Genomic DNA, 14135 nt, shown 5'->3' with positions numbered 1-14135 from the left:
GCTTTCTTACTGCATGGATCTAGCACTTGAGTACTTGAGAGGGTCTGGCATCTAATTAACAACACTTGTGTTCCTTCCAATTAATGAGGAGTGATGTCAATCCAGGTGTAAGAGCCAAATCCACCACTCTGTTACTCTCTCTCGTAATTCTGCAGGCTGCTTGGGCAAGTCCAGCAGGCAACAAACTCTCTTGTACTGCTAATAAGGTAGATCCTCCTAGGTGCCCCAGTGAGAGGCACCTGAGTGGTAAAAGACTCACTAGCAAATTGACTGAAGTTACATACACTGACATACTGACCATATACTGAATTACAAGCCTGTTTCCATGTGATCATGGCTGTGATGCTGCCAGACCCTGGGCATGTCCTGGTCGGGTTACATTGCAATGGTCAATCACTGGTATTTGAAATGCAATTTCAGTTGCAGAAGATTTTTCTTTCTGAGATCCCTATACAGATTAATATTTTAATACTGATTAATAGTGGAAAAGAGATGGYGAGCGTGGAAAGACAAATTGAGGCACATGACACTAATTGCTAGAGTCCGCAGTTTACAAGACAGAAGCTTCTATACACAGTGTTTGTATCTTTGACAGTTAATTATAACTAGATATATCACCAAGTCCCTCACAGTTCCACAGAACATTTTTTAAGCATTTTAACTCAAACATATTGCAKCAACTTAGACCTTCTTTCTTCCCGCTCTGCCTATCTCATCTTTGATTGCTGGATTTTCAAGAACAGATCTGTCAGTATCAGAAATGAACATATCACTCTTTAAGCAAGAAACTGCAGATTTAAGTATATGTATTTATATGAAATGGACTCTCATAAAGGAAAAGGCTCTTTACTGTCTCAGTGCTTGTATTATACACACTTTGTGCATTAACACAGAGGTTCTGTCAGTTTGTTTATACAGAAGGCTGTTTCCAGAGAAAGGTGATGTGCTTTGCTCACTTTTCTCAACCAAAAATAAGTCCATCAATGTGAAATGTCTCGTATATTTTAAACTCAGCTATAAAGGTAAAATTTATACTTCCTGCACTAACTGCTTTTACTTCTTTGTCCTTCTTTGCTTCCAAGTATGGGCAGGTTCAGAGTCGTCTCTCATGTGCACAGAGCTCGGGCCTGTTTATCCAGCACCTCTGGGCTGCTCGGCTCACACTGCAGAGCGACTGGCCAGGGTGGCTCTGCGGTAAAACTGCCAACAGATAAAAAAGAAAGAAAGAAAAAAACTTAAATAGATTAAAAAAAAAGTTAAATAAAGGTGAGCAACACACCACAAACTGGCATAATCTGGCAGTGCCCTTTCCTACACTGTCCGCAAAAAAAAAAAAAAAGACGTAATTCCAAAGAGTCATAGAATCCCAAAAAGCATGGGATGTGATTAGTTCCTGATAAAACGCCTCCTCCTCACCTTCCCTCAGGCCTCCTCTACCAAATTCCTTTTCCTGAAAACGCTCCAGCATGCCTCAACTTGAGCAGCGACCCTTGCTGAACAGAGGTAGCTGAAAGTGGTGGCTTTTGCCTCACACTCTCTGGGGCCTGCACGAATCTCCTGGCTTGTGCTCTGTTTTCTTAACACATGAGGAATGAAATTGTTAGCAGTGMTGATAGTTCAATGGCCCTCACCGAGCTAAAGCAAAAGCCTGCAGAAGGAAACAGGAGAAAACTGCTTCCTATACTCATTACACAGCGCTCACTCTTCTGAAACTGTGTTTTCAGGATTGCAAAAAGAGTTCAACAGAGACAGCAAAGTCTGGCAGGAAGCAATTTATCACATACTTCCTGATTTCTGCTCTTCATCAAAGTTTTCTTGTTCTTTTTTCTTAAATTCCATCTCTGTTGGTTTCAAAACCAATCAATGTAATGGTAGTAGTGTAACTGTACTTCTGAAGGTATGACAGCTATGGATGTTGTACAGAAATACTAATACCTACCTACACAAGAGTTTTTTCTTTTTAATTAAAMGCTACTTGATACACATACTAAATATGCTCATCTTAAGGTGAATTATTTTGCTTTTAATGCAGAACTACAATTGCTTACTCCAGTTGAAAACAGCACAGAGAAGAGGAAACAAGCATGAAAGACACTCAAAGTTTTGAAAAGGACATCAGTAGAAAGYTGATCTTTTGAACTGAATTGTCTTTGCAGACACTTTCCATCTGAAAAGCCAAGAGAAGTAGCAGGCTTCTTTGTTTTGTCCCTGAAAGAATGGTTTGAAACAAATCATGCTTTTCCTCTACCTTGGTGACYTGCATTCATTTCTAGTTCACAAAACAAAATTAGAGGCAGATATACTGAGGACATCTGAGAACTTCAGAATACAGGATATTGCTTTGACAGTAGCATGTACCAGCAACCCTCCTGCACAAAACAGAACAAAACAGCTAATAACAGATAATTTCAATAAATCCACGTCTTTGTTTTGATGGGCAAAAGTGACTTTGTCATCTTTAATTAAAGCCAAATACAGTACCCAGACAAAATAATAAGGCACACAAATGCTGAAGAAAAGCACATCTCTTGATGATTCTGGTTTGAAATGACTCTACTTAAAGGACAGAAACGGGGATGAGAAGAACAATCACTACGTACTTTACACACTGTGCCTCTAGTCTTTTGTCTGACTTTGTGCGAGAGAGGAAAAAAAATACAAGACAAAATAAATTCTGCACTCAGCAACACTAGTTTTCATTATTGCATCTGATTCCCCCAAGAGGGTAATCACATGAATCCTGAACAAAACAGGATTTAATATACAAAGGTAAAGAAATTACAAAATCAGAACATTTTCTTGAAACCAAGTCTGTAGCTCCTTTGACAATCCATTTATAACATCTTTCAGAGATGACAGTTCCTGCTTTAGACAGAAATCAGACCTTGCAGTTCTGAGATATACCGTTTCTCATTCTGCCTCAAGTCGAGGTAAGACAGGAAGAATAAGATTTCCAAAGGCAGAGTCTTGAGTTATGAAGTATCCCGATGAATGTGCATGTGCATGCTGGAAAGAGAGAAACATATGTCAACATATAACCTCCTACAGCATCAACACAAGTTCAGGCTTTACAGCTTCTCTGGCTTCAGTTACTTTCCCAGTAAGTTTCCCAGAAATTTATTTTTCCCAGGTTGTCCTTCAGCTCTGATAACAAACGCAAACCCAACATTTTAGATCAAACATATCTGAGTAGAGCTTATCAAAAGAAGTAATTTGGCCATTCTTTTCTGCTACTTTTTTGGAAAATCACATGGAGACCCGGTCAGTGGCCTGGACAGGCCRGGCAGTCTGGTGGTGCCACAGGACTCCTGCATTCCTGCCTGCCACTACTGGGCAGGTACTCTGCTGGCTCTAACGCTGTGCCCGAGAGGAGCGTGTGCTTGTGGTGACGAAGCCACCAGCACAATGGGCTGCAGYAGCACCAGCACAGCCAGCTCGCCAAGGGAAGTGGTTACTGCCTTCTGATCTGCGCTCCAGAAACTACACTGWGGCTACTGTGGGACACTCCGTGCAGTTTTGTTCTCTCCACCCAGAGACAAAACGCAGGGAGTCCAAAGGAGGACCCACAAAGATGTCTGGGGCCTCAGGCGCTTAGTATCTGAAGGAATGTCAAGAACATGGGGTTTGTTTAGTCTGGGAAAAAAAAAAAAAAAAGAAAAGAAAAAAGGCTCAGGACAGGTCTTACCTTCAACTACCTAATGAGAAGGTATAGAGAATACTGAGACAGATACTTCTCAGAAGAACAGAGTCACAAGTGCAGCAYAGAAAATCCCAGATAAGATTTTCACTGTGTGTAAGAACTGAACTGGCTGCCTTGAAAGGCTGTGAAAAGTTCCTCCCTGGAAAGCTTCAAAACCCAAATGGACCATGGCCTGAACACTAAAGAATTCTAGAGGTCTTTCCAATCTAAAACATGGGGGCATCACCCAGACTTCATTCCTGCTTCATTTTAGCAGAAATAAGCCAGGCCCCTTACTGGCTAACACAGATAAAATGAGGCACAAGAGACTGGCATAAAGAAGGAGGAGGGCAGGTATTTCAACTCTTTTTTTCCCATKCCTTTGCCCCTCTATTCAAATCACTATGCTTCAGATGCCAGGAAAACAGCTGGCTGCATAGCAGCCTTCCTGCACAATTTAATTTCAGCACTGAAACCAACTTCACTTGACATAGCAAGATGACAATAAACAAGCCTGAAAACATGCAGCTAGGTCTTCCAAATCTTCTCCCTCTATCACTCAGAACTGCAGTGTGTTTACTTGGCACCTATGCAGGTCTGAGGAAGAGAAGCTGATAACTCTCCCTAGACTTCACCAGAAGTCACTCCAAAGTCCAATGAAGGTGACTCTTGACAGAAACATATAKCACAGCTATAATAATCACAGAATCACACAGAATGGTTGAGGTTGGCAGAGACCTCTAGAGATCATCTAGTCCAACTCCCCTGCTCCAGCAGGAACACCCAGAACACGGGACACACAGCGTGGCATCTGGGTGGGTTTGGAGATCTCCAGAGAAGGAGACTCCACAACCTTCGTGGGCAGCCTGTGCCAGGGCTGTCACCCTCACAGTAAAGAGGTTCTTCCTCACATGCAGATGGAACTGCCTGTATTTCAACTTGTACCCATTGCCCCTTGTCCTATCACTGGTCACCACTGAGAAGAGCTTGGCCCTTTCCTCCCTATACTCCCCCTTCATGCACTTAATACTGAGAAGAACATTCCCACAATCATGGTGGAGAAGATCATAAACCTAGTTTGTGTTGTAATAGAATAAAAAAGTATGTGATGAACAGAGAAATTCAAGAAGCCTAACTCCTATAAAAGTTTTTTTGCTCTCTCTAGGTACGCTAGGACTACTCTTTGGAGAGATGGACATGTGCAAGAGACACACACAAAACTGGACTCCTCTTTGTCAGCTTACCTGCAGTGCAGCCTTCTGCTGTGCAGCAATGTGCTGCTGCTCCGCGTGATCACGGAAGTCCTTGTTCAGCGGTGATCTTGCAAGCGCAATGCTGCAAGAAAGAGGCACCATGGGCAGGTCAGACATAAGCGATTTTCAGAACACTGGCTTTGCTCTTCACCCTTACTATCCAGTGAGTCTCCTAATAATCACTATGAAACTGTTGMAACAACCAGAGCTTTGAAGTCTTCATCACAAGAGTTCAATTTTTTGACAGTGGGCAGCACACCACTGTCTTTGATAAAATCATTTCTTTTTCTTACATAAATAAAAGATCCTCTGATGACAGAAAAGTTACATTGATTTTGTCTCTGTACCTTAGTTCAGCTTATGCTTGAATTCAGTAAYTCAAAATAGCTTTTCTAAGCTTTTACAGGTTAAGAATGTTAATCCAAAAAAAAAAAGAGAAAAAAAAGCAGATGTTAGTGTGATGTTGGTACTCTGGATAGGTGAGATGAGCTGACACGTTTCAGACAGAAATTAGTGAAGACCACCATGAGAGTTTTACAGCAACACAACAGACAGTTATGTCTGAACAAGACTTGAGGGGCAGGCAGTGGAAGTCCAGCTCTTCTCAGTCATACAGAGAGCAACATGGAAAAAAAATATCAAACAAAGGATTAAAGAAAACTCATCATCTGAGATTTCCCAGCAGTTTCAATGTCAACTGCTGAGTAACGCAGACTTTCAAAAGCAATGATTCTCACGATGAGACCAAATTTACCTCCTAGTGAAAAATAAAAGTTTAGTAACAAACCTCTAAACAGAAAATGTTACTATATATTAATTTCACTCCCAGGAAAAAAAACAAGCAACTTATTTAAAGTAAATTATTTTGAGTTATTTTTGAAGTATTTATTTTTCATCTAATTCTTTATCCTCTTTTCAATATGATTTTCATATATTATCTTAAGAGTGTTAGAAACTTACACTTTTAAAGATCACACTTTTGTTTTTAAGTAGATTTCCATATAAGAAGACTGCAGATTAATTCACTGTTAAGTAGTGTAGGATGCCATTTTCCTTTATTTGGATCAAACATTTTCCTGCCAAACTTCCACAATCTTTGTGGTCTCATTTCTAATCACTCCTGAGTCCAAAACCTTTGGCACAACATCCCTGCCACACAACTGTCATTTGCTCAAAATCATGTGTCAGCYGTTCAGGCCCAAAATGGTCTGTTTGTTGTGTTTTTTCCCCTTCTTCAAAATCAGCAAACTGCAAAGCTACACGCCAGAATGTGGAGTTTGTTTCTGCAAATAATACAAACAAGTACTCATTGAACCTCTGCTGGTCCTGCAATGATGTATGAGAAAATACTGCTACTAGGCATTGAGTGCTGTACAAATGAGTTTGAAAATATATTTTCTTCTATAATCCATAACTGTGCTCAAATTGGACATGCATACAGAGTCGCTTAGGAATCTACTTCAATGATTTCAAATATTTCTCACTGTTCTGTCAATAAAATGATGATAAAGGTGGCCTAGAATCTCCAACTTTTCTACAGATGCTGTTATGTAACACATCTAGAACAAGGCACTGCACTGCCGTCAGTTCATGACAGCCCACAAGCTCAAAGCATTCTGTACTTCTCCATTTAAGTTATTGTGTGACTCTAGTTACTCTTCTGTGATAAGAATGCACTTTTTCTTTTTTTTTTGTTTTTGCTTAAACAAGAGAGGTCCCGATGACACCTCCAAAACTCAAATTAGATCATTATGTGTTACACTGTAGAATTATTCTTAACAACAYGATGTCTTTTATAAAGAAAAATGTGGAAATATAAACTGGCCTTGGTCTTGCACAAAGGCTTCCAGGGAGAACATAGTAATTTACTTCTTGTTCCAAATTTTTCTCTAAAATCTACTACCCTTGAAATCAATGTTCTGTTATCTGCATTTATTAGAAGATTTTAGCTTAATAATTAAATCCTTTCCAGGTGCCTGTTCCCTGAATTTAAGATAGATTTTATGCATTTAAGTAAGCATATCTGCTTCTCTTTCCTTCAAATGAAATATATATCTATATAAAAACTGGAGGCAGTAAATAATTCTAAATTCAAAGATATTCTGACAATACCCTTCTTATTGAGGTTAGTCCGCACAAATTTCTGATGAATTTTTACACACTTACAGCTTTCTTATAAAACATAAAAAGACTTATTTTTCTTTGTTTAAACCAGTAATGTCCATAAAGGTATAAGAACATAAAGTACCTGGCTCCAGGGTGATTTGTGGAAGACTGGTTTTGCATAAGTAACTTTCTCTTTTCCTTGTCTAGTTCTGCCAGGATTGCAACTCTGTTCTTATTCTGAAAACCTAGTGGGAATGACAGCAGAAATATTAAGACAGATCTGCTTTATTTCTGTGTGCCAACTCTTAACCTTGTGATAACAGTCTCTGCACATGTGACGGTATGATAAATTTATTAATCTTCAAAATTTTACACCAATCTGAAAGGCTATTTCATATACTGGTTTTATTTTTCAACTTCTCATTTTATGACATGAAATGGCTTCCCTAAGCTACCACACATACTACTGCATTTTAAGATACAGTATTCTATCTGAAGCTAGTTCCCCTCATTTCCTAAGCCAACTCTGGTGCTTGCCAGGGCATATGACCAGTCAAGGCCCTTCCAAGCAAATTTAAATTTATCAGATTTTGTATGTAAAATCCAATCATTAAACTACAGCTAAATGATAGTAACAGATAAATGTACTCGGAGGGCCTAATTTGTTATGTCAGTAAACAGAAACTACATCACAAGTTTTTGCATATGTAAGAAGATCAAGACCACCAGTAAGCTTGCACATATACTTACCCAAAAACACAATTATAATCTTTTATTCAGATCTGTGCAGAAAKGTTTTAATTTTACTATACAGCATCCTTACATACATGCTCTACTCTCGTACTAAGCTTGAAGAGGCAGTAGGATAGAGAAGTAATGGGCACAAAATGAGAATGAGGCCATTAATTTGTGTACTGTTCCCTAAACTCAGATAGAGATTTTCAACACTAAAGAAGGGGTCAGGAACCCGCATTCCTACTGGCTTGGAAAACAGAAAATTAATGCCATTCATGTGTTTTCGAAGTTGTTTTCTCAGAGACAATTGTACTCTGTACGAACGAGAATGTGGCAGAGCTGTTACACATAAATGGGAACGCGTAGACAAGGATCTCACTGAATATGTTAACTATTCTCTGACTACCAAATAAATCAGAAATTCAACTCCGTTTGCCCACTGCACCAYGAACAGAACAACTGGGGAACACAGTCACAGAGTGAATTCTTTTAACATTTTAACATTACTTTAAGTTACTAAGATTATTCCTCTTATTAAAGTTGTAGGAACTGCTTTTCTCTATAACTTGCAGCTAGTCTGTAAATATACTGAAGCCATCATTCTGTCATAAGGAGTTTACTTTACTTTAAATGCATTCTAAAGCAGAGTTGTTTCCCTTGAACACTGTGTTATGCTCTCCTACCCAAAGTATTACATTTTAACATTTTGACAGCAGTCAAAAATGATAGCAAACAAGCTATTAAGGCGAAATTAGCATGATTATGTAAAAATATCTGTAATTTATTTACAACACTACACTTAAAGGTCAGTCCTTCTAAGAGGACTTTCACGGCTGTTAMTACATAATTCAATTATCATGTGTCAGTATGATCAATGAAGGAACACAATTATCACATATAAACCTTCTGCCCTACCTAATAATTTACATTATTCTTGCATTGCTATTAAAGCCTCACTCTTTCTCATATCTAATATATACACCCATGAGCAACAGTGTCTGTCTACTGCTCCTTGTTTTTATTTATCAGTGGAGTTATTTGATTATACTTTACTGTATCCTTGTGCAAGATTCTTCAGATCATCTTTACATTTAATTGCAGATTTTTCATTAAGCTCCTTAACTGCTATTTTTTCTGGTTTTTTTAATGTATTCAAAATGCATCAGTTCAATTTAGAACTGTTTTTAAAATATATTACTTTAGAGTCTTGCATTATGTCTCTGCTTTCTAAATATTTTTTTCAAATATCCTGCCTTTGTGGTTAGTTTAAAAATGTATTCATATGTATACTAAAAGACAGATTAATCTCCAATGGGTGTCCACTAGAGTATTAAATAATATCACTCATTTTTTCAGACTACATCAAGAGATACAAAAATGAATTTATGAAGACATACTTTATCTATTTCTCATTTACCTGTATTTGCAATAGCATAAGATTGTAAAAAAAAAAAAAAAACACCACACTGTTCAGAAGCTCTTTGGCGAATGTATGCTTAAGAGATACAAAAGCAGAGACACACTGCTATCAAATTAAAGTTCAATCGTTCCCRGATGCAGATGGCCTGGATCTCACTTTCTGATAAATACTGTGGACTGATACTGTAATAGGAAGACTGAAGAACCTCAAAGGGAGTCTTTCCTAAAGTCACCTACACAGTATTCAGCCAAAAAGCTTACAGTTTGACACACTGCTCAATAACCGTCTGCTAGTGATGGTTTATCCTGAAAATGCAGAAATGAAAATCCATGCTTTAAGTCAGACAATATGAGGGCTGAGGAAAGAAAAATGAGACACATCTTTTAAATTTATGTTGTTGACAGATAACAAATAAAGACTACATGTGTTTACATTTATCATGAAGCAGATGGTATGATTCAGTAAGATTTGAGACATAAGCAGGTTTTTTTAAAAAAAGCTATTTTAAACTGATTAGAGATGTTTTTACACATTCTCAGAACAACAGAACCATACAAAAAAGCCATCCTCATTAACATCACTCAACATCTGTTAAAACAAGTATACAGATTTTCAAATAAATCAGCAGCTTAGTGAAATGTTTTGAGTTTAGAGTTGAGTATAGAGTGGAGTAGAGCTGCATAATTAGTAGAGCACTTCATGAGTATTCTCTCTGCTCTGAAGATAGTAAAGTCTCAAAGCAAAAAAATCTGTTCAAGATAGTTAAGGAAACAAGAGGACCAACAGCAGCATCAGATTTCAMATTCAAGACTAGGATCCTAAGATTATTCTCCTAAAATGCCAGAATGAAGACATTCACAGTTAAAGTATGCCCTTTTCAACACTTACATTTTGGACAGTATCATGGAATTGTGCACTTTGTGCAGAAGCTACTGTCATAAAAGATATGACACTATGAGAGCCTAAAGTTCCTCCAAATGGTACGCCTATCTTCAGGACCTCACAGCAGGCTTCACTCTTACATATACCTAAGCCAACTGCCCACCTCCTTATGACAGTTAAATTTTACCAGACAGCTCAGCAAGACAAAAAAAAATCAGCATTTCCTTTATGTACTTTTGAAGTTCTCRCTTTTCACCTCTTATCTTTTACCTCATCTGTTGGTTAATTCAAATTCATGATCAAGTTTTTTTYAAGATGTATTATTTATCATTCACCAAAATCACAGTAAGAGCTGCAAACTGTATTCGGGATACACTTCTACTTTCAAAAATGGTTATAAATCTGAGTGGCCACTCTAAGCTCTTCCTTCATGCATTAAAAGGCACTGTGACTGCACATGTTAGCTGCTCTGTTCAGAAAGTATTTTATAGCAATTTGTCTTTACTGAAGTACATGCTTTCTGAAATGGTAGCCTCCACAGCAACYTCTGAAAAAGCAGAATCTGGGGAAGCTATTAATTACATACTACTAAAAAGGTAGATTAGCTGTATTTTGATTTTCTGTTCTGCTTGACTACTGGCATCAAAGTATCATCTAACTGTCTACTATGTATCAKTGCTTTGCAGTACCAATTTAGCTCTGAAATGTTCTCATTGTGTGACAGTGAAGCAAAGGGCACATTAACAACTCAATAAATTAACTCGGTTAGAGGACGTATTGATATTTTATCTGTCCCTCTTGACAATAACTACATGCACAAGTGAATGTAAACCATTCGTGTTTTATGGATGCAAAGTTCTGTGAGGAATGCGAGCAGATTCTATACAGCCCTTAAGCACTAGGCTCGCACACAGGTCAGACTCAGATCCATAGTTAGTGGATGATTATATCTTTCAATGTCAAAAAGCACTTTTTAACACACATTCCTTTAACAGAATGCTAAATATACCTGCCCTGACTGTGTTAAATGAATGTGCTTTTAGGCTAAGAGGATAAATAACCAYCAGGACATAAGTAAGAGACCTTGCAGAACTGTTGCAACTTCAAGTGTGTAATTCTGCACATATTTCAAGAATTTGTTTTTGCCAACATACCAGAACTTTTCCTTTGGAAAACCTTAGTCCTTTGTGAAGCAGGATGTGCACTTCTCTCATCTTTGGGGAACTTAAGGAAACGTTCCTTCTTAAGTGCAATCATGCTTCTCTCACGTCAGGAATGCTTCCTCTAGGGAAGCTCGCACATGGAATTGTCCTTCATTTTTAACATGGAAGGTGCTTTGCTCTTGCTATGCGCAATCAAGAACRTTACAAGTGCAGCACTGTTAAGGCACATTGTAAAAGTGCTGTGAACCACTACTGTATTAAAGTATTACCCAGTACTTTGACATAACTGTTTCMGTTTAGAAAATTATTTCCTCCCCCTCCCCCAAAGTGGATTGCTACGATCTAAGAACGCATCCTGTGGACAATATGCATCACGATCACATTGCTATCTTTTCTACTTATTTTAAAACACTACTCAGTGTGGTTAGTTTCAGTGGTAATCAAGCCCTTAAGGCTTTCATACGACTCCATTTGTTTTCAGTGCACGCCTAAACAGCCCCTCGTCATTCAAACTCTTAATAAAATGAGTGCTTTCATAACAAAGTCCGTGAAACAGAACTAAAAGAAACACAGTCAGCAAAATCTTAACCTATACAGTACAAGTCTGCAACTGCCAGGACACTGAATTAAGCCGTACTAAAAAAATACCCAGTGGCAATTAAAGAGTTAAGAAACAAGRCAGAGCAAAAACATCTGAATGTAGTTAAGGCAGTCTCTGCAGAAGGCAGATTTTTAACTCACTGTTACACATAAGTCACAGTAAGCTCTGCCATTCTTAGCCCTTCCAAATATTGTTTCAGTAGATTCCTATTCCTTTCGTCCAGGAAGAAAGAAATCAGAATTAAAAAAAAAAAAAAAAAAAAGCTGCCTGAACCAAACCAATACATAACATATACCATGCAGCAAACTGAAGATGCAACATTTGAAGGCTAACAGATGAAGGAGAAACCTAGGTTTGTGAAGGCTTCGGCCAGGAAGACAGAATTCTTGAATTATTCCTTATAATTCCCTATAATTCCTTATGCTTTTCTTAGGTGCATTATTTCTAGGCTTATGGGGTGAATAAAGCTCACACGTTTTCTTGCTTGCTTTGTGAAAAATTTTCATGTCGTAACTGTTCAACTCTTTTCGTGAGCCTCTAAGAAGCATCTCAAAGCACAGAAGCGGATTCTAATGCTCTATTTAAAAATAAGCCTCTGAAATTTTGGGGGAAGAAAGTCCAAAACATTTCATCTCTGACCACCCTTCCACATTTGCTGGTAGGTAAATATTAATGATTTAGGATAAAGCAGCTTTTAGGCCCCTATCTCAACATTCTAGAYTTTGCGGTGATGCTGACCTACTACACCCAGACTAAAGCAAGAAATCTAGATTAAATTTTGTAAAGAAACCACCACTTGCAAGCTGGAGCATCTGCCCTCTGCATTTTTGCAAAGACCAACTGGCCTTCCATAACCACATTATTCTGGCTGAAAGGCAAGTACAGTGAGTCTCTTRAATCTGCCAAGTTTCTTCTGTGCTTGTTTGCAAAGTAGGAAAGAAAAACAGAGTGATTTGGTACCTCTTCAAAGYGGACACACTTCGGAATTAATTATAGTCTTTGCGAGACATTTTTCCTTGGGAAAGATTTTCATAACCAAAGTATTTAAAGAAGTTAAAAATCGCTGGGACACAAAACTCTGGATTATTTTCTCATAACCTRTAAGTGAGGAACCATACCTGGGAAAGTTTCTTCCCCTCCGCTCTTCCACGGAAAAAGAAACAAGATGGAGTTGACTATGATGCTCATAAAGAACCTCCAGAGGGCGATTTCTCTCTGAGAGACCCCCATCCCTTAGTCCCTCTCAGTTTCTGTTAGCTMGGAGCATTTCCACACTTTCAGTGATTTTAAGGATGCAGTTCTGATGAGCCATCACACAAATAAACATTTCAAAAGAGTTAGCAGTATGATCTAGTTTAGGTTGCCCACTTCCTACCTGTCCTTGGATGGGATCTTGCCCATAGACCTTCCCCTTGAACACTTAAATCAAAACTTACCTTGTCCTGAAGGATTTGCTGCCATCCTTCAGGCTTCAGTCCCAGTTTTATTCAGCTGCAGTACAAGCTTCTCACCCACAAATATCTGCAGAAGAGACACAAGGTGACATATTCTTCTTTAAGAAGGGTGGATTTATTCTATTGTAGAACATTTAATTGTGCCAACTGTTAAAAGACATTAATCAAATGCAATATGCATGTTGTCTACAACATTGGCTATTTATACTGTTCTGATTGACATTTGTTAAGATATGAGGAGTTAYGACCTATTCTTTTTTACAACGTCCTAATACCTTAAATTTCAAGACTATGCCACAGGCATGCATACCGTTTTCTATCCAAATATTTAGACTTCCCAACCATGTCAGACTACGTTAAACTAAAACCCCTTTAGATACCAAAGCCCTCAAAAAACTCAGAATGTGTTTTGCCTCCGGAACACTGCTTATTAGTGTTCCTTAGTACAGGCAACTTAAAATCCAGCTACTGAATCTGCTCTGCTTGATGTTACTGTCCTCACAGACGCAAGCAGGGAAAAAGGAATAAACCTGCTCCTTGCTGYGGGGCTGAAGAGCCTGCAGGTGACCTCAGGCCACAGCATCTGCTCACACCAACGCTCCGGGCTGCCATGTGCAGCACTGAAGGGCTCCACCTCAGCCACAGGGAGGGAAGGGGTAAGTTCTGTCAGATTTYGGAATGAGACCAGAGAAAAAGACTATACTCTAAAATGGGATATACTTTAGAAAATGAAAAACGGGACTCTGATTACTAACTTTAGCACAAAGATAAGTTAACTGGCAGGCACTGTTCCCGAGAGCAGTGAGGACCAGGGACTGCTAGGGACAAGCKGCAGGGTCCCC

The 14135-nt window shown here is 38.6% G+C and overlaps 1 protein-coding gene across 1 annotated transcript; it reads right to left on the bottom strand.

Moving 5' to 3' along the window:
• Positions 1-1670: 1670 nt before the first annotated feature.
• INIP (INTS3 and NABP interacting protein) lies at positions 1671-13838 on the bottom strand. Its single transcript, XM_026040792.1, has 5 exons — positions 13824-13838; positions 13276-13360; positions 7181-7283; positions 4924-5014; positions 1671-3006 (listed from the first exon to the last, which is right to left on the bottom strand). The coding sequence occupies exons 2-5, from the start codon at positions 13298-13300 to the stop codon at positions 2911-2913; spliced, it is 315 nt and encodes a 104-aa protein (XP_025896577.1). The 5' UTR covers positions 13301-13360; positions 13824-13838; the 3' UTR covers positions 1671-2910.
• Positions 13839-14135: the final 297 nt, after the last annotated feature.

The sequence above is a fragment of the Nothoprocta perdicaria genome, unplaced genomic scaffold, assembly GCF_003342845.1.
Source record: "Nothoprocta perdicaria isolate Ctin4 unplaced genomic scaffold, notPer1 scaffold_266, whole genome shotgun sequence".
Classification (NCBI taxonomy): domain Eukaryota; kingdom Metazoa; phylum Chordata; class Aves; order Tinamiformes; family Tinamidae; genus Nothoprocta; species Nothoprocta perdicaria.
This window is presented reverse-complemented; position numbering and strand designations above follow the sequence as displayed.